General features: G+C 40.0%; 2 protein-coding genes across 4 annotated transcripts; both read right to left on the bottom strand.

The window, feature by feature from the left end:
- Nucleotides 1-1,483: 1,483 nt before the first annotated feature.
- Nucleotides 1,484-14,593, bottom strand: cmtm6 (CKLF-like MARVEL transmembrane domain containing 6). Of its 2 annotated transcripts, none has more exons than XM_006635596.3 (5): nt 14,301-14,593; nt 13,771-13,894; nt 7,512-7,688; nt 6,717-6,815; nt 1,484-5,866 (listed from the first exon to the last, which is right to left on the bottom strand). In XM_006635596.3, the coding sequence occupies exons 2-5, from the start codon at nt 13,891-13,893 to the stop codon at nt 5,684-5,686; spliced, it is 582 nt and encodes a 193-aa protein (XP_006635659.2). In that variant the 5' UTR covers nt 13,894; nt 14,301-14,593; the 3' UTR covers nt 1,484-5,683. The 2 variants fall into 2 exon arrangements, with proteins under 2 accessions (XP_006635659.2, XP_015212524.2); XM_015357038.2 differs by lacking the exon at nt 14,301-14,593 and adding an exon at nt 13,993-14,016.
- Nucleotides 14,594-16,377: 1,784 nt separating this feature from the next.
- Nucleotides 16,378-26,610, bottom strand: dync1li1 (dynein, cytoplasmic 1, light intermediate chain 1). 2 transcript variants are annotated; one of them, XM_006635597.3, is made up of 13 exons: nt 26,464-26,606; nt 26,222-26,295; nt 25,347-25,463; nt 24,415-24,645; nt 23,863-24,032; nt 23,260-23,353; nt 22,441-22,576; nt 22,037-22,148; nt 21,298-21,357; nt 20,011-20,055; nt 19,468-19,588; nt 19,183-19,317; nt 16,378-17,406 (listed from the first exon to the last, which is right to left on the bottom strand). In XM_006635597.3, exons 1-13 carry the CDS (start codon nt 26,565-26,567, stop codon nt 17,288-17,290), a joined length of 1,518 nt encoding a protein of 505 aa, XP_006635660.2. In that variant the 5' UTR covers nt 26,568-26,606; the 3' UTR covers nt 16,378-17,287. The 2 variants fall into 2 exon arrangements, 1 of the variants encoding a protein (XP_006635660.2); XR_001479525.2 differs by lacking the exon at nt 16,378-17,406 and having other exon boundaries at nt 19,229-19,317; nt 19,989-20,055; nt 26,464-26,610.
- Nucleotides 26,611-26,702: the final 92 nt, after the last annotated feature.

Below are 26,702 nucleotides of genomic sequence, written 5' to 3'. Positions count from 1 at the left end.
ATCATCACAAAGTGTGTCCCGATCTGAATCCTGGATTCGTCAGAGGCGATTTGCTGAGGGGCTACAAAATCTGCAGACAAAGGGCGGCACAGTGGCATCGCTCATCGCAGCGCTGGGGTGCCCTCAGCATGGGCCCACAGTCTAAACACAGGCTGGTAGGTCATTTGGTTTCCAGGAAAACTGGCCCTGGTGCCTGTGTGTGCGTGTGTGTGTGTGTGTGCGTGCGTGCGTTCCCTGTGGGGGATTGGCGTCTCGTACAGGGCGTAGCCTGCCTTGCTCTCAAGGCTTGCTGGGAAAGGCTCTACTCCCGTGGCCCCGAGCTGGATAAAATAACGAGAGGACGAATTGATGGTGATCCGATTTTCCTGGAAACATTACATTATTAATGACACAAATTAATTATGCTAAACTTGGTGTTCAATTCCATGTTTTCATGGTGCAAAGTGCAAATCGGGGGATTTTCCTTTTCTTGCACTCAGCAGATTGCTTGACTGAGTGCTGCAGGTTCCGTTTACTGTATTGCAATGATCACGTTTTGTTCCTCCCTCTTGCATTAACTGGGCCAATGTGCACACTGCCAGCTGCACCAAACAAGCTGCTGCCTGACCCCCTGTCTCAGAGACTGTAGGACTAGTAAGGGTCTCATGCCTGACCACTGAAGCCTCTTACAGCCCCCAGAAGGTCACGACTCGGAGCAGTCCTGCTCCGCTTCTTCAGTGATTTGTGCATGCGACACATTAGCTATTTCTCAGTTTTCTGCTGCTTAAATCTGTATTACACAACTGTAAAAGCCTCAACAATATCAACATGTTGTAAGAAATGTCCAGCACATGTGCATAGTCCTGTTCAGTTTTGTTCGAAGACAGAAACATGTTAATTACTTGAGCACATTTTTGCCAAGTTCTGCGAAACCCTTGGTAGTATAGTCCACGCCTGCCATCTGGTGGCAGTCCCAACTAATGACAACTCGTTAAAGAAATGTTTTCTGCCTGTACTGTAAGCAGGAACAGGACATTCCTATGGCTCTTAAAGTAATGTGAACATATTTGAATAAAATCAGAGGAAAATGTCACTGCAAGACCAAGCTTAAAAGGCTACAACAAAACACTGAAACTGAACTATATCGAGGCACAGCCCTTTCATTCCCCGGTTGTAACCCCAGTGTCCAGGCCAAATTTCCCATTGGCCCTTACCAATCACGGCCTCCTAATGATCCCCCTCTATGAATTGGCTTCATAACTCTCTGCTCTCCTCCCCACTAATATCTGGTGTGTGGGGAGCATTCTGGCGCACTATGGCTGCCGTCGCATCATCCAGGTGGGGCTGCACATTGGCGGTGGTGGAGGGGATCCCCATTACCTGTAAAGCACTTTGAGTGGAGTGTCCAGAAAAGCGCTATATAAGTGTAAGCAATTATTATTATTCCATATTTTTATATCTGGCTCATTACTTACATGAATTAAAACATCACTGATGCATGGGGTCAGATCAATTCAGTTTACTTTGAAAAGCAGAAAGTGAAAATACAGTGGTACTGGGGATTTGTTTAAATAATGCTTGGATGATATTAGTTATGTTGAGTAACCAAAATAACATCTCTAAAAACAATCGGTCCTTTTCCTTTCGTATAAAAAAGCAGAGATTAGTAAATTAGCAATATATGATCTTATATTACATGGACATTCAGTCTTTAACAAACACAGACAAGAACTATATCAATATGACAATAAGCATTTATGTCTTCTGCACTATTTAAGAAAACAATTAATACATACATGTAGGTAATGATAGACTGCAATTCATTTCAGGATTTTAAATGGTTTATAATTTTTCTAAAAATGACAGTTGTACTGTTTCTGTATCTTTTGCTCCGTTTCCAGATCTGTTACCACTTTTACACCATCAGTTTTGTTTGGCATTTTATTCAATTTATACAAATATTAAAGCAATCTAACCGCAACATCACTCACGAATTAAAGAGGTGCTTCACAGGGGGGTTGTCATTAAAAAAAACCTTGCTAGTGTTACAATCTGTGTGTGGCTCATGCGTCAAATTGCACTTAATCCATGATGCACTGCTGAGCGTACACGTCTGACCCTGCCTGCTGTCCCTTTCAGTGCTCAATTCAAATATAACCAGCTGCAAGCACTGTTCAGATAACTGCAAACTTCGGGTTGATCCCACATCAGCAACAAACACTTCTTTTCTTGGGGGGTGTCGGAGAATGGATTGTGACTGTGGCAATGTTTATTACACCGTCCCATTAAATTCACAATGTTTAAATGAAAAAAACAACAACTAAATAAACATTGTGAAAAAACAAGTAACCTATTTAGCTTTCATTCCAAAACTGACCAATTAGCCACATGTGTAATATTATTATAAAAAAATCCTATCTATAGTATGTTATTTTGCAATGTATTTGATCATTAGTTATGAATTCTCATAACTGCGATCTGTTGTGTATTTAGTTATGGATTTACACGATTCATCCCCCCCCCCTTTATATTTTTATACTTTTTTCCTGGATCATTGTGAAAATACACGTGTCAGTGTTGCACAGAAACTATACTGCAAAACAATCAACATTTCACAGTGCAAGGGATGAGGAGGAGGACAGGGGTCAGAGGACAGTCCTCCAGTTTAACTACCTTGTAAAACCTCTTCATGATAGGCACATCAATACAGATCAGACAGGGCCAAACCAAAGATCAGCTGACACAGCCACCAGGGGTCGCCATTGAGCACAGCAGTGTATTAACCCCCTATAGAAGGCACTAGACACTTTTCCTTTCTTGTTCTGTGATGTTACACTTAACATGGGGTGTCATGTGGACAGCCAGCTTTCCCGTCATACACAAGGGCTGAAAGACAGGAGCAAAGCAGTGCATATAAAAGCACAACTGTGAAGTCTAAACACAGGGTCTCCTTTAAAGATGCCCTGCCCCAGCAAGAGATGGCACTAATGTGGAATTACAGCAGTGCTTGATATTGCATTTGTTTTGGGTTTTTATTTTTTTGGTTTCCCATGGAGACAGTGATCATGATCTCTCAAAAACTCTAACTGTTTTGGCCTATAAGTCACCATCGCACGCTAGGCTTGTTGAAGGTCACACACAGATCTTAACCTTTAAATGGAAGAGTTGCTGGTTCATTCTGTCCACAATAGTTCCAATATTCAGTTCTTTAAACATTTACAACTAACAAAATAAACACTCTTGCAATAGTATAAGGCAGAGACCTAGTACAGATTTACTACTCATTTTAAAGTGGTTTACACAAGGTACACATGATAATTAAAATTCATGATTCAGTGCCTTACTCTTGCCTTTATTTTTCTGGACAATGAAGTCTCCTGAGAGGCCAAAAAAAATGAAAGTTTTGTCAAACAAACATCAAACTCCTTGCCTGTTGACAAACATAAAGCTAAGAAAATCACAATTCAGACTGACAGAAAAACAAACCCTGTAAAAAAAATACAAAAGACATTAAACTAACTAAAAGCAAAATAATTTGGATTAATTTGTCTTATGTTAATGAATTAAGCTAATACCAATGATTGACACTTTCACCCTCACATAAACCCTACAGTTATGAATAATCATCCTTTTTTTTCCACAGGTGATTTAGAGATTTTAGTAGACTGTGACAGAATTTGTACAGTATATGTTATCACCCCAATCCCTTTGGCTTTGAACAGACTTTTCCTGTCTACTGGCTTGATGTTTGACCCTTAAATCCAAGATCAGACATCTAAGTAATTTTAAAAGAGAAAATATATCAAGATTATTCACACTACAGCGGTAGATCGATTTAAGTTTCAAAACAAAATGAGTCAAAGTACTGCTAGAACAAACTGCAAAGGTAAGAGAAACTAAGGCGAATAAAACCCAATATATACACACACATTTCTACAGTCTCACTCTAAGAATGAATCCATATTAACTCCAAACTGAAATTGCTAAGACCTTTCAATCTCAATCACAATTTAAAGGTGCTAGCTATTAACCATTTCATCATAAGATAGCCATCTTGTATTCCTGCTACTATTGAAATTCATTAGGAACACACAACCAGCTACAATGCAAAACCAAATTCATTTTGATAAAAATTATCCAGGCCAGAAGAATTTATCCCTAACCAAACAAATTTTAGAATTTAATCAGAACTACAATGACTGCTTCCAAAAATTAAAAAAAAACGTTGCACAGATGTTACCTGAAGACTAGAGCCGATGACTGTGAAAGTCCCACGGATTTTCTAAATTAGATTATTTCCAATTTCCAATTCCAATTACTGTGCTCAGTAATCCATACCAAATAAGCAAGTGGACTACACATTTAAATACTTGTTCCACAGTTCATTATCATTGTTTTACACAGGTGAAAATGTTACAAAATAAAAACAAGAACTTGCTGTTTTTGTAACTCACAGCAATACCAAACAAATAGTTCACACAAGTTAACATACAGGGCAGCTTGACAAGTTATTCTGAAATTGTCTCCAACTGCTGTAATCTTATTGACAAGGGAAACTGGGGGGAAAATAAAAGATCTAAAGTAATAAACCAATCATAAAAACTGAAAAAAGATGGCCTTTCATGGCACAGGCACAAGTAATCAAGAGTTCACAGTCTGGAATATACCACCTGCATCTATTTAAAATTTGCTGCATCAGGGATTCAGCTGAAGGAAGGGAATGTATCCAGATATCAGTTTGCAACAGCTATACAAAGCGTTTTTAAGAAAAGCTCGGGACCGATAAGAGTGGCCAGGGTCTTCCTCACCTCTTTTACTTTTGACTCCTAATCCTCCCAAAATGCCTAGACATAAAAACTACAGCTGTTTTTACTGCACCTCTCCTGCAGCCAGTGCCCTCCTCCTCCTGTACCATCCTATGGGGAACTGGCTGCCCTCTGTCAAGCAGGTCCAGTCTTGCCAACTTCTCCATCAATATTCCTACAAGCATCGTCTTATTGGGCGTTATTTCTCAGGATCCATTTTTCTAAAATTAGTTCTGAAAATTAAAAAAGCAAATCCACACGATTAAAAGCCTATCACAGCTGCTAACTAGAATTTCATAGAACTGCTCTAATAAAATCTCACCTTTCTAAACACAGTAGTGTATTTTGATATATTAAAAATGAGTTAAGGTAAAACGCCGGGTTTTAAAAAATACTACACCAAAATTAGATATGCACTGGACCTGCTCATTACTTCACTGGTCATCGGACTAGAAACGGCTTTGACTACACTGGGGATAGCTGTCTCAAGACATTATAAAGGGCAAGGGGGATGTTACAGCTCATTTTATTTATTTTTTTCTTGTATTGCCTGAAGAATTAAATTCCTACGAAGGGTAAAAGCAAACTCTCGCCTTTAAACTAGCTAGGAACGAGGACTGGAAACCCTAGAGAATAATACACAGCCGACGCCCGTCGAGTTTAAACCGATGACATAACAGGCACGTCCGTCTGCCTACAGCGACACTGTGCTGCAGGTGGCATTCCGATTTAGACAAAATCAACCCAATCGTGTAAGAGGGACACCAATCGTTTAAGAGGGTGATATTTTTTCTTCCCCATTTTTCACCAATGAACTCTCCAGTAGGTCTCGGACTAAATGTGATTGTTTCTGTGAGGGAGGACATTCCTTGCACAAATGCGAAGACAGTTCTTGAGGCTTAATTCGCGGCGTTAGTTCCATTAGCGGAGCTCGGGTCACCGGTGTTCAGCTTCTCGGCTTCTGGCTGTGTGGTCTGAGTGTCGCCAGCTCCTCGCGGGCCACTCGTCCACGGCAGCCCTCTGGTCTTGAAAAACACCCCGAGGTCGAAGACGAACGCTAGAGATGCCAGGAATCCAAAGGCCTGGAAAGAAAAATATATATATTTTTTTTTTACGGACGCATAAGGAAATTCCGAAGAGGTCACATCACAGTGGTGGACAAAGAAAAATACACAAAACTTTAAATCTCAATACGATAAATGAAATAATAAATACAAACACACTACATGTGAAAACTACATACCGCACAAAGGAAGTGCATGTCTGGGGGGCGAAGACAGTGCTGGTTACCCCAACTACTTCCTCACACCCCTGACGAAGTTTAAAATAAGTGACACTGAACGAATGAGTGGCACTTTGTCAAATTTGCCCCCCAAGCACAACCGGATGCCAGAGCAAGCTTAAATATCTATTCACTAATAAAGAACAGCAAATGTTCATTCTGCGGTGACCTCTTTCTTTGTCCTCTGTGTAATTCCGTTTCTACTTGAAAAGAAACAATTCCAGCTAAAACAGACACTAAGCTGACTGCTAAGATATGAGCTGCATGGTTCTCCAGGGTTCAGCAGAAAAAAGCGTTAGAGCACCACTAACAATCCAAATGAGTTCATTTCGATGCAGATCCTCCTTAGTACCATAAAATACTAGATTTTATTAAACACGTACAAAAAAACATCAGTGAAATCAAGCAAAACAAATGAATTTTACAAAGTGGATCATGTGCACTATTGCTTCAAAATGTGCTGCCCCATTAGCAGCTAACTTCACATTTCCCGCATATATCAGCTGTTAATACACTAAGAAGAGGTAAACGGTTCTGCTAATAAAGCATGCAATTCAATCTGGTATCTTTTCCTCTCAGCTGAAGGTCTTTAAATATAAAAATAATTATAAAGAAAAACATTTTGCTTAAAAAGGACATGACGGTCATACCACAGAGCCTTTCTCCAATCCCGTCCCCTCGTTTGCAGCAGCAAAAATAACTGAGGCCAGCAGGAACAAGACTGCCATGACAGCAGTGTACACAAAGTCCTGGGGAGAGAAAAGAGTTTAAAACAGCAGAACTGAAAGAAAAGGAAATGTTCGCCTGGAGATAAACAGCAGTCATCTGCTTAAAGCGGCTCTCCTTTCGGGGTGAGTGGAGTGTCTTCTTTAGTCAAAGTTAAAAACATTGTTTTTGGTTTGAAGCAAGTTGCGCTACAGACAGGTGTAGGCCGAGCAGTCTACCAATTAACACCAACCACTCCACTGTCTTCTGCACAACAAGATCAGATCACTTTATTGGCCATATACAATATTTCTTGAATTCGGAGTTTGTCTTTTCGCATACCCCGGCTTGCTCTCCATGAGACACACAGACAGGGAGAGAAGCTGGGGGTCAGACTGCTGGGTCAGCCATTTCTGGTTGCAGAGTGCACTCTGAAACAATGCAGAACACTTCCCAAAAAACTTACTCACAGTAAGAGCCAGAGTGTCTCATATTCGAACTGACAGTCTGCGGAAGTCTGGGAAGATGTTCAGAGTTCCAGAGCCACAAAGATCATGGTTATTCGGGCACTGTTCTGATGTTCAAAATATAAACTTGGATCGCAAAAGTGAACTCCAGATGCAAAACACTTCTATAAAAAAAACTCTGAACAATTGTAGAACCATTTGCCAGGTAAGAGTCTTCACGGTTCACTTGCATGACGAGGCAGTTCCACACGAGAGCGCTGCCGATCTCCTTACCAGGACAGACCACTTCTTAATCCCGACCTTCAGGTACAGTGGGGTGGCGAGAAGGATGAGCAGCAGGGCTGTGAAAAGGAAGGCCGTGCAGCTGACGAACTCGAAGAAGTAAAGCGGACCACAGGAATTGCAGTTGGTGACAACCTCTTCGAGGATGAAGGCGACGAAGGACAGAATCTGAGAAGATGGACAAAAAGTTAGAAAAGTGGTCGAACTTTAAAAAACATTTAAACATTTAACATAGAAAAAAACCTGGAGAACTTCTTTCCATTTATCACTCATGTCTCATCAGTTCTTAGCACTCTCAGTTATAGTAATTAATGAATCACTTACACTTATATTTTCTGGACACTCCACTCAAAGCGCTTTACAGGTAATGGGGATCCCCTCCACCACCACCAGTGTGCAGCCCCACCAGGTGGTCAGTAAGACTCACATCTCCTCTGTGTGTCCTACTTCGCCCATGAACTGATTCTATGTAATTAGTTAGGTTTTTCTGCAGATGCAGCTGAGGAGAAAGATATCTTCCTCTAGAAGCTGAGGAGAGAGGTTTTACTCAAGATGAGTCTTCTTTACGTTTGTCTTTATTGTTAAGAGTGCTGTGAAGAATAAAACTACACTCTAAGTAAGAATTGGCCAATATTCTGATTACTTTTTTAGCTTAGCTTTCTGCAGCCCACACACACACCAAAGATCTCCTCCACCTAGTTTTTACAACGAAACCTTCTGATCATTTACAGAAAGATTACTCATTAACTTATATTAGGCTAGAAACCTCATACTCGTGTTTGCTAACCAGAGACAGATAAGGGCAAATATCATCCTCGTATTAATTTCACCCTGTTGTTTCACTTCATATCCACTGCGAGATCTTGGCCCAGTTTGGACCCGCAAGCTCACCACAGGTAAATTCATGACTGCTAGAAACATAACCCATCCATTGTTAAGTATACAGTCTGTTTAAAAACATGTGGTTCTTTTTCCATTCAAAATGACTTCAAGCCATTGCATGAAAGCTGTGTAAGTGGCGCTCTGCAGAGGAGCTGAGGCAGCAGTGGAATACTTGGCTCCAGGCCTCTCAAAGCCCTGGAGGTGTGGCTGTATCCAGCAAAACCCCACTTCCTGTCTACAAACACCAGACCTCGAGACTTACTTAGAACCCGGATGCTGAAGAGTTGCTCAATGCACCTCTTTCGTTTACGAAACAGCATAATCTGTAGTGTAGTTTCTGATGACCTTGTTTATCGTTTCAAGCCTCTGTGTGACAATGATGACAACAAAGAAAGAAATGTGTCTCACCCCCTCCACTGCGAACTCACACTTCCCCCATCTGGGAGACGCCTCTGTGCCCCAAGGTGTAAAACCAACAGACTCTTTCATCCCCACTGCAATCACACTCTTAAACAATACCAAGTAACTACCTTGTCTTTTGTTTCTTTCTCCTGTAACTACAGTATTCTCTTCCCTTTTGGTGATGTTTATTTGTCATTGTCTTTTATGGCACAGTCAAACATAACACAATTTCCCCAAGGGGACAAAAAAGCTTGAATTGAATTGAAATGGCAGAAACGCCGAGGTGCTCCTGTGATTTGTGCGACAGGCAAGAGGAACACGATGAGCAAAAACCACCCCTCAGGCGAATGCACAAGTGTCACAAACCGTGTAGACTGGGCTAAAGACTTCACCAGAACCTCATTATACCTCTTTCTTTACAGAGCAAGTATAACAAGCAACAGGCTTCTCAGCAAAACTATTAAGGTGGAAAATTATATTTTACTATTCATTAACTCTTATTAACTCTTAACAGCAGAACAACATTGTTCTTTTGCAGTTCCAATGCTGTGCGATCTTTTTTGTTAAAAACTTATTTTATATTACTGTGTCCATCGTGTAATGTTATGGAGATGCCTTAAACATTTCCTATAAAGAAAATGCTTATTTTGAGATTTACATTGGCCAAAGGCAAATATAAAACTCTTATGGACCAGCCATCCCAGAATGCCCTGATTCAGTCAGCAGATCGCTGCAGTTTCAAGATCAGACTGAAACAGCACCTGTCTTTGCACTGTATTAAATTTTCTAATTCCAAGAGACGTTACAAGTCCAATAGTTACTGAGCCCCAGAGTCATCTCACTCCTACTTTTCTGTATTGTCTGTATATGTACTTTTCTTAAAACAATGAAGCAAGAACAGCAGACTGCCTATATAGCATGTCAACGTCTTGGCCTCAGAATCATGGATGGGTTCTACCCGCTTTTCACTGCAGGTTTTATTTCCAAATATGAGCAAATGAAAGGAATCATTTTCCACTTTAAAAGGGCATAATAAAGAGCTAAGACTCACAGTCATACTGTAAGTAATGAAAAAAAGAAGACGGAATATCAGTTACTAACATTATAAAATTCATTTTACATTTTTTTATGATGATGAAAAATGCAGATACTGAATATGGTGAAACATGCTTGGAACTGATTAAACTGATGAAAACAAACTCGATTATACAGTCACGTGCTACTGTTGATGATGACTTCATCGTATTCTAACAGTGGCCTGCAACTACTTTGCCACTGAATGACCGCACTTCTTAAATTAAAAAACATAGATAATGGGATGTTATTAAAAGTAAATCATGAAGGCAGTGCCAGCTGGACTTGGCCAAGGAAGTGGTTTATCAGGTCAATGCATTCAACTATTTATTTTTATACATTTAACACTAAATGGTCTACCCACCTTTCCCGTTAGTCCCTTTGCACTCAAAATTGTTAAAACGTTATGACAGAAAATAATAAAACGAATATATATAACAAATAAAAGATGGCTTTAGATTAGTATATACTGTGGTTTGAGGAAACAGAAGACAACTGGGCCTAATTTCTTTACTTCTGTCCCCTTGAGTGTATCACTGAAGTATATGTGCAGCCTCCCCCCGCTGACACACAACAAATCCCTGTAGATAACAGAGATGCTGGTACTGTAGAGGGCAGGACCTTCCTCTTTCATGAACATTTATAACAACATCCAGCAAACCTCTGGAAGGAAGCCAGCGAACTTGGTTCCCTTAACACTTTAGTTTTAGAAGCTTACAATCAGAAACATGGACTATAAACATGAGGCGACATTACCTGGATGGTGTAAAAGGTGTATCGTGCATGTGGAGTAATTTGCACTTGGTGGGACAGAAAATGACACCTTGCAGGATACCACACAGCTCAAGTGCCTCTCTAAAAAGTACATGCACACTGAATATTAGCCTGTGCAATAACGCTTGAACAACAAAAGAAAACGAAACATCTTACATTAGTCTCACATGACATGAGGCACACATTAGAACGTGGCAGAAGATCTCCTTACTCGCTTAGGAGCCTTCAAGGCTAACAGGACTGACTTCTGGGACTGGCTGTGTGGCATTAGGAAGATATGCTGCTGCACACGATTAACGTACAATCAAGCAACAGGTTCCAGCCTGCTGTCTATTGAGGTTTCCAAGCAGTGACTGGAAGGCTCCTTAAAGTTCTTAGGTTGTTTCTTATCTCTTCTGCAGGCTGGAGAGGCAAGCGTGTCCCACAGACGGTCAATTGCGTCATCGGCCAACATGGCAGTCTGACCTCGCACCTTCCAAAACCTTCCAAACCTCCACCACTGACCGTCCTGAAATGTGGAGGACACTCGTCATCGACGGCTTGCAAGTGAAGAGTGGCCCCCGGTCTTCCTGCACCTGCAGTGCAGTGCTGTCCTCGGGGACAGCGGCCAGAAATCCAGCCCCCCCACGCCGACCGCTCCAGCTCAGACACCGCTTGGAGGATTGCTTTATAGAAATGACAGGCATAACCAAAGCCTGAACATGTGTGAAGGTAGGATTCCTGTGTAAACGAATAGGGTCGTCACAGCAACACTAATTCCTGCTGTTCAGAAACCCCCACACACTCGGCGTTGCCTCTCACACAGCCTGCTCCTCTTCGAGGAAACGGGAGTGCAGGGACTTACTTGCCTGGAAGGCTGCCTGCAGTGTTTTTTTTTTCAATCTAGATTTACCCTTCCGCTTCAAGGGCAAGTTTACTGTCACACGAACCCGAGGACAACGAAAAGCTTACTTGCTGGTCTTCATCACATGACAAATGACGGACAAGATGACACAACGTTGAGATAAAAAATTACATCACAGTTCTTGGAGAATTACCCTTTTCTGCACAACCAATGTGAATTGTTGTTTTTACTTCAGCAATATTTCCAGAAAACTTGATGAAGTCCACAGATGACCCATATTAGAAGCACATTGTAGAAGTGTCAAATTACATTGCCCGGTGACAGAATAAAATGCTATATGTGCACCTCTTAACTATATATATATATTTGAAATAATTACTCAGAATAAATGGGGCCGAATGCAATTAAAACCTCCAGCTTCTACACCCACAGAATGAAAAATGTTAATATTTTACAAATCATCTTATCATACAAACATTCTACCCCATTTGTTTACATGCAAACCAGAAAGGTGTAATTTTGACAGCTGAAACGTAAAAAGACAAAAAATAACAAAACTAACAGATACACTGTCTGTTATACAGAACATGCCTTGTAAGCATGTCCTGAAGACACCGCTCCTCTGTGGTTTAGTAATATAGTTTGCATTGAAGGCTCAGAATTATCACCTAATTTGAGTTTGCTCAAGTAGGCGTCAGGTGATCTTTATAATTATATTAAGCATACCGCCGGTTACACCACGTCTACATGTTTACTGCTGGAAGCACTAACAGAATGTCAAAACCTTTTCTGGCTCCAACACTAAATCAGATTATTTATAGCGTAAAGATGCTGGACTAACTTCTTTTTTTTTTTATAAAAGTTTCACTACCTTATAACAATTTTATAAAACACCATGAGATCAACTCGTGCTGTAATCTTTGGTTACTTCATTGCCGAGCAGGTTTTTTAATCTTTGCATTTTTCTGGACACTTTTGGCATCCAGTATGAAATACTGTTTTTAACATCGTCAGTCCTTCCTGTTTCCCTGTGCACAAAGCACTGTGTTACAGTCTCCTGGCATGTGCTTAACTAAAAAGACCACATAATATAAACATTTTATTAGTAATAGAAACTACTGTCCCTGATATCAGCACTGACTATACAAGTGCCTGTACTTGTATGTACAGCCTAATCACGTCTTGCATGGTTCCTTCACTGTTCTTGAAAACAATTTCCACACGCAGTACAGCATCGGTTAGGCATCTTTTACCAAATAAATAGCCTGCAAAAGGCTCTACTAATGATATACTGGCATTAGAAAACAACTGACTTCTTTATGGCATGGGGATGGACAACTGGAGCTTTCAAAAGCTGCCAAATGCCCTCAGGAGCCCCTGTTGTAAAGATCTGATTGCAGCAGAATTTAATCAAGTAGCCAAGCATTCAGCCCAATTTCCAATGCAGCACTTAAATGCTTGTTTACTGCAGAGGAGCCAGTCATTTGATTTAAAAGTCTTAAACAGGATCATGTTTTCTGGGGAAAGGTTCTGTTGTCCTCTTCTCACAAGAGGTTCTTACAGCACTGGAAAATATCTGTGGCCAAGAAGCGTAATTCTTTAAAATGATCAGGAATGTGATATTGACTCAAATGCTCTGACTTAAATATTTATCTACCCAGTTCTGTAACCAGGGATTGTGCTGCAGGGGTACAAGTGAAGTATACTATGGCAGTGTTGCAAATTTAAACAAAGCGAAGAAATTTGTTGTACTTATTTTTCCTACAATAACATCTGAATAATATTGCTTCCAGCAGTTCTGAATGTGGCAGTCTGCTCAACTATAAAACTTAAATATATATAAAACTAAAGATTTCAAAGATTTTCTCCAATTTTTAGGGATTTCTGTATTGATAGTTCTCTGAGACTTAATTACCTACCTATTGTTAGTTGTGGTGAACGGTTTGAGAAATATTCCATAAATATAAAGTTACTGCCTTAATTAGTGCAACAGTTAACAACATCACTCTATTCGTGAAACCAGATATGTTAAGAGCACAAATGTCCTTGTTAGCAAATGATCACCTTCCACTTAAAACTACCGCAACAGACATTTTGAAATACAGTGCTCGACTTTGCTGTGTATTTGATGTATATTTTTTTCGGGGGGAAACAGTAAAAGATATATAACAAATATACACACAGCCTCTGAAGGAACAGTTCAAGCAGACCACTTGTACATGAAGAATTACGGAAATGAGATTTCAAAGTAAAAAGCTTGAGAAAAGGACTTACCACTTCAGCACATTTGATAAAAAAACGAAACTTGTCCAGGTGTTCCGTCGGCACCACGAACTTTTTGTTGGGCTTGTCTCCCTGCGTAGTCGTTGGGTTATATACCTGTTCCCCGCTAGCCATCCTGGTCAAATACCAAACACAAGGACATGTTTAGAAAAAAAATAATTTAAGATTTTATTATAGGTTTATGTGTGTGATTTATTTTTACATGAGAATCACCTTAACTGTGCAACGCAATCGACACGAATGTGAAACCGAAAGTGTTCTATAAGACGCCTACCACCAAACAAAACGTGTTTTACGGAAAAAAAAATATTACGACCATTTATTTCCAATTAAGCACAACAGTCGGCAATGCCACACTCCCGCTTACAGTTAATCAATTCAGCGCACCACACAAAACAACAACAAAAAAAAAACTGCTTCACGCCCTTATCTATTATTACTACGGATCGCAAAAACATGAAGATACCAAGAACCGCGTTCTCACTCCTCAATATCTAAGAAGAAATCTTACAATTACGTACCTGAATCTCAATGGTGCAAAACAGTGAGACGTACTTTTTTTTTTTACAATAAAATGTATTTAGCGCTTGTTGCTCCCAGCAAAATTTCGAGAGACTTGTATCCTAGACGTAATTCCCCTGGCCCTTGGTCGCTTCCGCAGAGAACTAAGTTTCGATTTCGCACTTCCGACTCGGAACCGTATTGGGGACGGAACACCAGCCCAGCGACACCGCCGCGCTTCCGGCTGCTGTGGAGCAGCCTGGCTGGCACTTATTCGTTGACAAGTCCAGTGATTTCACTTTCAGGGTCTTGTAATGCTCCCTATCCTCTGCCCGATAGTCTCTGTGCCGTTGTGTGTGCTGGGGGTCGTTTAATCGTCCAGTTTTAATTTTCTTCATGTAAGGCTCACTTTCTGACGGTGCTCCGGCTGGCTCCCCCGGTCCAAAGACGTAATGGTAGATTAACGTGGGAAGGTTAACTTTCATTTCTGCAGCCCTGAGGAAAAGAATCATACTAAGCAGTCACACTCTGAAAGGCATCCGTGTAAGACCAGTAACAGCATAAAATGAAAGCGATTTTCCACATTCAAACACCGTGAACGAGAAATGGCTGATGTATTAAAGTGATTTTTTAACCCAGGTGTTTATCGCCGAAGAAATCTAAACATGGTCCAGGCTAAGGAAGGATAAAGTTTTATATTAAATAGTATTGTTAGATAAGGCATCAGTGTTTCAGGTACTAGAAACACTATTTGTACTTCAGAGGAGATATTCATAGGCCATTAACAAAATTCTTCTATCAGTTTTCTTTTTTGGCAGAGGGTTAACACCCAAGGACTGGAAAATTGCTAATGCTGTGCCCAGCCATAAAAAGGCTGACAAAACCAGAGTGTACATCAAGAGGTCCTACATTAGATCTATTACATGGTAGGTTTGGGAAACAGAACCAATCATCTAGATGGAAACGAGACTTGCTTGACTAACTTGACCAACACCAGTTAACAGATACAAACATGCTATATAACACATATACAGTACCCTCAGGATTTATTCACTCTCCCAATGAAATTATATAAAAATGCTGTCATTTTAATAGGATTGCAAAGGGATATTTGTCATGAATAATCGATGAACAAAAGCACCATTTGTTCCCATTCCTGTTGGATTTTGTAAACCCTCCTCTGGCAGGGATTACACTGAAGTGTGCCAGGAGGTTCTGACACTTTCTACAGGGGGATGATGGACCATTCCTGCAGGCAGAATTTCACCAGGTCCTCCAGACCCTTCGGTGTCCGGTTGTGACCTGCCTTCTTGAGTTCAGACCACAGCCGTTTTACTGGATTGAGGTCCGGGGGTTGAGACGTTTAGTCGCAAACATTTGCTTGCAGTTAACCATTTTTGGTCGATGTGGATGCTTTGCTTTGGACCATTGCTGTACTTGGGCATAACTTGTTTGGCCAAGCTTGAGCTTTACAGCAGAGATTTGGCCAAGATGTCCTGGGATGTATTGGAGTTCAGGATTTCCCCTCCTTTTCCAAGGGCCCCTGACACCCTAGATATTAAAGAACCCCTCAACATAACAGACCCCCTGCAATATGAATTTCTACTGACCACAAGGCATGGTACTTACGGCCATACAGAAGTATTTTAGCACATTTAAAACACCTCTTTCCCAAGCAGCCTCAGCAACATTTTCTAATCAGTGCACATGCATTCTAATCTTTAATATTGATTGATACCAACATTAATTTGTTGGTTGTTAACTGATGACTATTTTTGCCATCATTGTATATTTTATGTCCTGCAATATGCCTATTCCATTGCTCCTGCATAAGAATCAAATTACATGAAAGATGATACACTCCCTCTGCATCAGGAGGGTATACTCATTAACCATCTAGGTAGAAGAAGTAAAGGACACCAAGGTCATCATCCCTGAGTCACAGGGTGGCGATTCTCTTGTCTAGCAATTCATAAAAACAATGATCTTTTCCAAGAAAATACAATGCATCATAGCAGATGTGTATGGACTATGTCATTTTTTTATCATTTTGCCTGGCAGAGATGCAGTCTCTCAAAAAGTGAATTAAACCAGTGCTGAGAATAAATACAACTTTATTACAGGATTACATACCTGATGAATAGAAACATCACTACATTATCTGAAATAACAGGACCAACCATTTTGCAGGTTGCGAAGTATACATTCTTCAGATGAGGCTGACCTCTACCCCTTTCTTCCCGTTATACAGCAGCTAAGTAGTCTCGGACTGTACAAATGTATAGTATCTTTTAGTCAATTCAGTGCCAAAGAACAAGAGGTAATTAGTTCTAGCAAAAAAACCCACAAATGTAGTGCATTACTTTGTTACTTCCCAAGTTCAAATAACTTTAATAAGGTACCTCAGAAGTGCAAGGGCAAAATAGCTGAATTTTCACTTACAGTGCTTAATACACTTTCCAGTTTATGGAATTCATTTTTCCTCCAATCACCTTTTAAAATGTTCCAAATTGTATTATCTATAATACAATGTGTCTACTCAACACTTTTTACTGAGATTTTAAGTAACGTTTCCTGAAAAATATTTTCCCATTACTGCCTTTGGCCAACTGGAGTATATCCAGTTAGGTCCACCTAAATCTATTTCTCTTGTCTGTTAAAGTACTATTAGAATTTGAACTTCTTGGTCTTCAATCAACAAGAAAAAAACAAAAAAAATCCAGTGATTACCATCAGATTCATAGTAATAAATAACACTCTGTAAACCAGACACAGAAGGCATTAGTGGGCCAGTGTTCACATTTCCATATGCAATCCATCTTTAACCTTGCTGCTAGTTATTCAGAATTCCCTTACAGACAGGACATTAATGAGTCAAGCACACAATGGTACACCTGTCCTTTAAAGGTAGTCTGTGTAGTTGGTTGTACTAGGTGGCCCGCAGTAACGCGTCGTGGAAAAGGGAAGACAGACTCGGACAGTAAGTGAGGAGGCTCTGCTGCTGTCTTCAGGATTCATCGTCTTCTGCTGGAGATGTTGGAGTTGCTGGAGAAGACGCTTCAGTGTCTGGTTTACTTGAAATTCGATCAAGCTCTGCCTGCACATCTGTCAAGCCAAGCTTCTGCACTGGAATAGAACAAGTCACAGTTAGTACGCAATCATGCACCAGATGCCCCAGAATGTAGTCAAAAACAGTCCACAGGGAGGTAGGCTATTCCATGCATTCCTTCATTCACAAAAGCATCCCAGAGTTAAGACCTTCCTAAACCAAGAATAAAAACAGGACAATCTCATTGTGCTACACCAAAAAGAAATAAGATGTAATTACAAATTTCCTCATATCGTTTTAGTTCTGATGAGGCAAGTTCAGATTAAGTTCTGTACTTCTGTTCATGTTCCATGAAAATCCTCTTCTATAAAGGAAAAGTTAATCTTTCTTTTTAAAAGCTTGGCATTTTCAACTTTTAATATGAAGCACTCAGAAACAAAACTACTACAAAAAAGAATCTGTTTGTATTCAAAGAAAGATCAAAATCAAACATTGTATGCTTGGGTGTTAAAAACAACAGCATTATCTAGCCATAATAGGAAGTAGAGCAAAGCAATTTCACCAGTAAATCCTAACAGGATAGGGAAGACCCAATGGTTAACCCCTGGTGTGAAATGCACACAACAACAAGCACCGATGCCAAACTACTCAGTTAAATGTGCATGAAACAGCTACAGATGCAACAGAAGAAGCAAATGCAAATGCAAAGGCAAATGCAGCTCAAAAGAACAAAAATGATCATCAAAGACAAGAAAATGGAGACACAGACGTACAGAACACAAGGAGTCAAGATGCAATAAGCCCCGGAACAGTTTAAGATAACATAAAATACTTTTGCAAAGGAAGACAAACGTGATGCTTATGAAGGTAGGGAAGTCACAAACGCCTGCAGTTACACTAAGGAGTCGAAGATGTGTATGACATGGATATGATAAGGAACATGCAGACGTATTGCCAAGCAGCAGTATGAACACATTATATGATGAGGGGAACAAATGAAGGATTCTGCTTGCATGATAATGGTCAATGGCTCTTTAAATGTATTTAGTGCAAGCAAGAACGTTACTCAAACACTGACCTTAACGGGGCCAGCATCCTGTAACTGTGACAGAGGGTGAGGCTACATTAACACAATGAACTTTAACATGACATGCTGTAACACACTGCACATAACCCAGAGTACTCATGGCTGAATGGCAGAATAGACAGGAAAAGTTTTATCTAAACTCATGCTATTAAAATCTAAATTAAAAATGAATGCTTAATCCATCACAATTTTTAAAGTGCATTAAGCACATGCATAGTAGACACTGTTCCTAAAATGAGCTAATCTGGAGTTAAAGAGTTCTGAGCTGGAAAAAATAAAAGAAATTAAAACAAATCAGACTTTGACTAAAAATATAAAAGTATGAGTTACAACAAAAAAAGGTTTCATTCAATTTCATGAACTACCCTTTAAACATCTTGCTGAAAGGGTGTTGTAACGAGCTAAACTGCTGCACATGAGAAATGTTTTTTTTCCCCCTACAATTCAGCAATTTACTTTTTGCCTGAAAAATGGGAAAAAAAGGTAAAACTAGATAACACTGGTTTTAAAATTCCAGTGAAAGTTTAAAGGTTCTAATACAGAAGCTTATAATTGTCCATTATGGTATTGTTGGCATGTTTTCCTATGTCAGCCATTGAAGAGAAGGTGGGTTCCAGTTTTGAGGTCAGTCAACCTTTAGGATGCAAATCTTATAAGCAAGAAAGTTTTAAAATTTTTTCACTCCTATTCTTCTACATCATTTGTCCCGTCTAGCTTGATTTTTAGCCTACGTGCAAAAAACACGCCGAGCCATCACGTGCAGTACCTGATTTCTTGGCTGATCCAGGGACGCAGCTACCACCCCCTGCTGGACTGCCGCCTCCAGCCCCCGGAGAGCCGGTCTTTTTACTCAACAGGCTGTTGAAGAAGTTTGCCAAGACGCCCTCGCTTGTGGTTCCAGCTATAATCCATCAAAAAAAAATTCAAATCATACAGATGTTCATGTGTAAACTGGCATTTAAAATGCTTTACATGAATGTCTAAATGTTTCTACAGATCTGAAAGGATGTCATGTGTTCTCATGCTCCCACCACATATTTCATTTCCACACCTTTCATGTTGGGGTCGATCTTCTTGGCGTTGGCTGCAACTGGCATGACGCTGGCCACGTTACTGGATCCAGAACGAACTGGTGTTCGTGGAGAACCTCCAGGGCCTCTGTTGGTGGCATCCTAAACAAAAAGAAAAAGAAAAAAGAGAGTTCCATTCTTAAAAAAAACACAAGAACGCTGTTAAGATCTGCCCAATATGCATATAGTTGGTCACACATCTCTCTTGATATGAAACCCATTACAGCATTAAAAAGAGAGGCAGAAATCTAAGACTGCTTTGAAAAAGTAGAGAGAGTCAAACTCATTCTTTTTTTAGTGAATGTACTTGATTTGTTCTGGAGAAGTCTGAAAACTAAAGATGTTACTGCATTTCAGAATTTGTTTTCAAGGTCACTCGCACAGTGAAGTGCAATTCACAATTATACAATTATTTTGAACAGATCTGAGATATCCAATACTGTTCGACTTACACCGTTTAATGTTTGCATTAATTTAAAAGGAGAAAGATGCGCTCGATTACCCTTAAAGGAAAACATACTGACCACTGGTCTTCCAGCAGCGACAGGAGGTTGCTTTGCAAGTAGGGACTGAAAAGAAAGATACCACATTAATGCAAGCACACTTCACGCATTCAGAAGCCACTGCAGCATTCTTTTTGGCAGAGAAGGTGGCAGGATACGAAATCACTGGAAGGTCTTGAATTACTATACAATAGGCTACCTAACCTGCATCTCCTGTGATCCTCAGTATTACAGAATTTTTGCCACTAGATCCTAGATTTCATTAATTGGTCATTAGCATGTCATTTTAGAAATCAAGGAGCTGGTTATATCCCAGTATTGTAAAGTGGTGGATGGTACGGGCCAGAGGTTGCACAGCTCTTACTGCAGTGATGATGTATAGCAGAGAACTGGAGCAACTCGTTGTAAATAAGAAGATAAAGCTGTTGTCATGTTACTTCTAAGCGTGCTGTGATAAATGTTGCTAACCCTTGTTCTATCCATGAAAGGCAAAAGTCACCGTCTGTTGGGCTTTTATACAACATTTTCATTTCATATTACTGGATATAAAAATTATATTGCACTGTTTTGGAATGCACTCTTCTTTGTCTTCCCAGATTTATTCATAGACATACAAGTGAACTGGTGAGTCACCATTTACCATGGCTACTCAATATTACCACTTCTTTAAATTGTTCGTGCTCCCCACAGATTAGACCTAAAACTAAACATCAAGCTTAATTAAAAAATAAACAGGTAACCTTAAAAAACTTAGGTCTACACCAGGGAAATATCAGACTGTCCTTCTTATAAAATACATTTCAGAGTTGAGCGATATTCATTTTGGAATTCATGAACACGATGCTGTTTTCTATAGATACAGACATCAAGGTGCGTATTGCCTTAAAGTCCACTTTTACCATAATAATAATAATGCAACGCCTAAGACAATACTTCCCAAACCGTTGTGCTATGGAAGGATCTCAGGAGAGCCGCCGAGTCGGAAAAGACTGGGCTTAGGATTGTGATAAACGCGTGGCCCAGGAGATTCGTGCAGTCCCGATGAACCAATGTGAACCAAAAGTCCATTCACAAAAACAAGCTCACGCTTCACATTGCAATTCTACTCAAAAAAGTGAAATTGAATATTTCACATTGAAATCATAATCCTTTTCAGTTCAAAATAAAATTTGCTTCCTGCAATATTAATGCTAATTATTTTAAAATAATTTAGGGTTCTGAGAAAACTTTGGAATTTATATATAGTACTGGTAGTCTCAATGTGAAACAGAAATCTGAAGAAAGTCATTCACACTACACTTTTCTTACCTGCAGCTTTATGAGAAACACTTGATCATCTTCTGCTGCAATTTCTTTTTCATGAACAAACTGGAAAATAAAAACAATCCAAAGTGACAAGATTGCCTAAATCATCTGTTTTAAAGATTATCAAGTCCCACCTCCAATAATACTTGGAAGTTATCAACTAAGTATTTCATGTATTCAATCCAAGTTAATTGCTCAATTAAGAGCAATCTGACAGGTATTATGATTGTATAAATGACCTCTAAATTAATTTGACAAATCAGCAGTTTGACTGATCATAAAGTGTTCCATGTTTCTAGGAACTGATGGTATAATGGTCACCTATAAAAAAAGTGCCAGACTCAGGATCTCCAGGCTCAGGCCTGGAGACCCCTGGAATAGAAGAGGATCTTCTGCGGATGAGATGTTAAACCGAGGTCATGTTTAACCCCCCGTGCACCATGGGCTTGCACAAGCTGGCCTCCAGAATAGCTGGTCCTTACCTCAGTGAATGACTTTCACTCACTTTCTCTACCTGCTGTGTAATGGGGACGCTGGCACAATGGCTGCTGTGAGTCACCCAGGTGGGTTCTACTGTGGTAGACCAAGTGGGTCTATATGTAAAGTGCTTTAATATTCTCCAGAATGAAAAGTACTATTTAAGTGTAATGTATCATCATCATCATCTAATACAGACATACTTTGAAGCATTGAGAAAAGCCTGATGCATAACTAATGTATTGTAGATCTGAAAGTGTATTACCTTTCTAACAGGTGGCTTAACTATTATATCTTCAAAGTTGTCTTCTGCTTTTAAAGACTGAAAGTTTTCATGGAGGATGGCAATCTTTTTTTCATTGTCCCACCCTGCTGGACTAAAAAAAACAAAACAAGTAAACATCTAACCAACACAGCAACTGTTTTATATAGCAGAACTTTTATAAAATCTCTCTTCAACCTGAGCTCTATGGGTACAAATAAGTTCCACTCTGAATGCACATTCAACAATCGAACTTTGAACACGCTCACAACTGAAATGATCTCAAATGTGAAGATGTATTTTAATTAAGCAGTGATTTTCTTTTTAGTAACCTTCATTAAATTCCGTCCTTTTTAGTGTCCCCAATAAAACAAAATTTCAACAGCATTTTTTTAGATGACACTTACATAAATACTGCATCCTTTTCCACAATTTGAGCGGGTGAGTTGAAAGGAAACCCATACAATCTATGGACAATATATTTATATAATAAATCTAGATTTTTATTTTCCTTCATTGAAGTGTATATTAGTGCTGCGCCATCTGGTGAGCTGGGGTGAAGGAAAACATTTTCACAACGAACCCCTCCTGAACCCCTGCTATCCCTTGCAGAAGGTTCCTAAAACAACGATGCCATTTCACACCAGCTGTATGACCGATCCCAGGTCATGTCTTGAAAGAAGCCAGGGTCCCGACTTCTTTCACACTCCCCACCCTGGCTTCCACGGCAAACTGGTTACGTGCGACAGGTTATTAAGCTACTCCTACGCGATGCAATATTAAAGCTCAATAACCTGAGCAAGTGGTAATGTGTCAATAGTTTAACAATATAATACAATTAACAACGCCATAAATAACTTCACCAGAGACTGAGGGTGCTTGTACGGGTTGGCCGCTGTCGTGTGCCGGCATGCGATCCTGCACAGACACTGGCCGATGCAATCATTCAGGTGTAAAAATTACTGAAATGTGAAACTTATAAAACTGGGAACGACACCTTTTAAACTCACCAGGCTTCTCTTTACTTCTCGTGTATAAAAACTAAAACGCTTTTCCATTCAGGAAGCGTTCCCTCACATGTTCAATCTGCATATTAAAATCCATTCTAAAAGTGTAACATCCTTACATTTTCAACAGACTGGGAACCGGTATTCTTAATATAATAAGTAGCTTCCTGCAACATACATGTCATTGGAATCTATGAAAGCCAGATTCTGAAAGGATACATTGCAAGCAAAACCGACGAATATGCAACTGAATGAAGTCGAAATGTTCATCTTTGTAGTCGTGTTCCTTTTCCAAGCTACTAATGGCATCGCACTGCAAAGGAGAGAAAATCCAAATACCAGTCAGTCGCAAGTAAGCAGTGAAAACCATCACTAACGAACAGCTCTAAGACTGAGTGCACCCAATCATAATGTGGCTGTTTCTCAATATGTCAGACTCCATTTTGATTCTTCAAAGTGATGCTGCAGTTTATAAATGAAATGTTTGAATAAAAAATGTAAACCACTGAACTCCTTGACTTTGCTTTGTGCATATCTGTGTTACTTATGACGCTGAAAACTAGACACACAGGATTTGGTGTATACTGAATTAAAAATGTCATTCACCTGACATATACATATATGATGTAAAAAATAACGATACTAAAAGATATCTATCGTAAAACTTAGTAAAATATCAATTACAGCTTTAAATAATAAACAGGTTATGGTAAGAACATAAATGTTTTTCTGCTTTTTCAGTCACCCCAAAAGCAAATAAGTTGTCACATAAAACATTTTCTACTATGATAAAGCTCTTTAAGAGCTGTTATGCTGTCTCACCTTTGTGCAAACTACTATAACTGGTACACCGAGATTATGTGTAAGTGTATTTTCACCAAGAGGCAAGACAATGCTTTCATCATCTCCATCGGGCACAGACGGGTTTCTTCTCTGGGGAGAAACAGTGAGGTCAGCTCCTGGATCTGCATATTCCTGGAACTGTTTCACCACTGCATCAACAGGAAATCAGATTGAGTTAGCACACAATGGACACACCTGCTTCAGACAGACGAGTAACTACAGTGACTACGGGCAATGGGACCAGAATAATATTTTTAGAAAAAAATAAAATACTTCCAAGAATATTCAAAGAAAATTAAAAGTTATTTACTATGACCACAAAAAAAGTCTCAGGTGAAACAGTCAATAGTTGATTGATTTCCTGCAGTAATTAAATGTGCCTGGAGATGCTGTGGTGAGTGTTTTGCTGACTTTGGATTTAAAAAGGTGACGTTAACACGTACGCAGACCAACAGACTATTACCAAGCAGTAGATCTGAAGGAAATATTACACTACAAACTGTCAGCAGAAGGAATGCTTTCCAGACTTACATTTTTGCTCCATTTCCTTCATCACTTCAGGTGGGATCTTCAGTTTGTCAATATACTCTCTAATTACACTGGCCCATTTCTGCAAAGAGTCCAGGGATGTCCAAGGTCTCGACATGTCTACAACAAACAGTACTACGGTATCTGATAAACTGTCAGTAGACACCGCAAATTTCTGGAGGCCTTTATGATACAGGTCACCATCCAAGATCCACGCATTACATCTGGTAAGATCTGGAAACGAAAATCGGGGGGGGGTTGAGGACTTTTTGTAGATCAAAAAACTTTTTTTATGCAATCAGTTTAGTTACAATTATTTGTCCAAATGTTTGGACTCACCTGTCAGATATATCAAAGACCAAAATAAAATACATGACTGAGGCACAGTCAAAAAGGAAACTACTGCCTTTCAAAGTAATAAAAGAAAAGGTCGGATGACTGCAGGGCTGTGGTATGTGGAAGAACGGGGAATGCAAGTATTGTTTAATAATGGGTTCAATAATTTAAAGTGGACATAGGGAAACTTATTTTTCCACAGAGAGCGGTTATTGCACTGTCCAATTTGTCATCTATTGTGACAACAGTTGAGTACCAATCTCTACTCTGCACTAAGCTGAGCTGTTGTAAGTGCGACAAAAGGCTCATTTCTTTTTAAGTAACACAGAAGACGTGCCTGTTTACGCATCTGTTATTCTGTCAAGGATATTTTTCACCTGAAACAGAAATAATGTAGTTTTACAGGGCCAAGGGCTAATGAAGAATTTCAGTTATTGTACTCGTAGCCTTGAACACAAAGTCTATTAATGGATTATTCTGAACACCCAAGCTCAGCATTTACCCAACTCTATGCTAAGAAATACTTTCATCCCATGAACCAACCACATGGTACTCTGAGCACTGACATGCCAAGTGAAACACAGGTCATTCATACTTACCATCGATGTCCTCATCATGCACACTGAAGTATAAGTACTCCAGACCTCTTCCCTTCATGTACTCTTCTATACCCTGAAGTTTCGCAATCAAAGTGGTTTTACCAGCCCCATCTTCACCTGAAGAAATGTACAACCAAGAAACATGCCCAGCAGTCACTCACTGCCTTTACTCCGCATAGACTTTACAGTTGTGCTTCACAAAACAGCCTTACTTTTCACCGTGTAAGATTAATGAAACTAATTAGCATTTATAATACAATTAAACCTTACAAAATTTTACAGGCAGGAACAATTAATTATTTTAAGCGATTCCATTAAATTGCTATTACTAATTTAATTGTGGCTGCATTGCAAAATCGTCCAAAACAAAAAACAAGAGTCATATAACTCTTATGTATCGCAAAACATAAGATACATCGATGTATACTTCATAAAGTAATGAATGAGAGGCTCAGATGAAGCGATGCCCACTGTTAATACACTGGCAGATTATCGTACATCCTCTAAAAACAGCAGAGGGGTGAACTTGCTACCTTGGAAGGGGTATTTAACGAGCTGACTGTTCAGTATTACAGAAAAAATAGAAGACGTTTCTACGACTACATCGCACCACACCGATCAATTGATGGAAATTATTTAACGGTCATAAAAAAACACAGGTTTTTGATCCGTGCACAAACTGTCCACGAACACGCTAAGTCTCTTTTAAGTTATCACAAAGAAAAAAAGAGCACAAGAGCTGTACAGTAGCGGATGCATCATCGTTAAGAGGGGGATGAGACAACAGACCCAAGCCACGACAGCGAAAAGATAACAAGACACAAGACACTCGTATTTGAAACGGCATCCCCTTAGCAGGTAAAAACGACACTTACCCATAACGAGGACGTTTTTCCCTGATGGCAATTTGGACCGGGAGTGCGTTGAAACCTCGCTCAGGATAGACGACCTGCACACAAACAGACAGCGCTGAGGGCGAACTGCCATTCAAACTGATGGGGCTCATCACCGCAACTGACCCACTCGCCTTCAGACTTTCCTGCCCCGCAAAAGAAAAACAAGAAGAAGGAGGAGGAGGAGAGGCTGCCCCGGCGCCCCGAGTATGTGCACTACTCACCACAGGTTCTGCCCGTCCTCTTCCCCGCCGTTGTGGGTCTCCGACCCGGCGGTGTTGACAGCCGGGTTGCTGGATGTGGAAGCTGATCTCGCCACGGCGGCCATGTTCACAGGCGGTCTGCGGCGCTGCAGCCTCCCACCGCGGTGCCCGGATGTGAGGCCTGGTCAAATAGGGGCGGTACGCGGAGCCTGTGAGGGGTAAGGTGAGAAAGCAGCCCTGACACTGTTCGACATTTATTT

Source organism: Lepisosteus oculatus, chromosome 10 (assembly GCF_040954835.1).
Source record: "Lepisosteus oculatus isolate fLepOcu1 chromosome 10, fLepOcu1.hap2, whole genome shotgun sequence".
Classification (NCBI taxonomy): Eukaryota; Metazoa; Chordata; class Actinopteri; order Semionotiformes; family Lepisosteidae; genus Lepisosteus; species Lepisosteus oculatus.
This window is presented reverse-complemented; position numbering and strand designations above follow the sequence as displayed.

Excerpts from the sequence above, each read along its gene's own strand:
- cmtm6 (XM_006635596.3), bottom strand. The coding sequence starts at position 13,893 with ATGGCTAGCGGGGAACAGGTATATAACCCAACGACTACGCAGGGAGAC. Across the intron at positions 7,689-13,770 it reads TTATCAAATGTGCTGAAGTG|ATTCTGTCCTTCGTCGCCTT; the intron begins GTAAGTCCTTTT and ends CCATCTTCTCAG. Across the intron at positions 6,816-7,511 it reads TTAAGAAGTGGTCTGTCCTG|GACTTTGTGTACACTGCTGT; the intron begins GTAAGGAGATCG and ends TTCTCTCCCCAG.
- dync1li1 (XM_006635597.3), bottom strand. The coding sequence starts at position 26,567 with ATGGCCGCCGTGGCGAGATCAGCTTCCACATCCAGCAACCCGGCTGTC. Across the intron at positions 21,358-22,036 it reads TTAAGCCACCTGTTAGAAAG|TTTGTTCATGAAAAAGAAAT; the intron begins GTAATACACTTT and ends TTTATTTTCCAG. Across the intron at positions 19,318-19,467 it reads GATCGACCCCAACATGAAAG|CTGGAACCACAAGCGAGGGC; the intron begins GTGTGGAAATGA and ends GATGGATTATAG.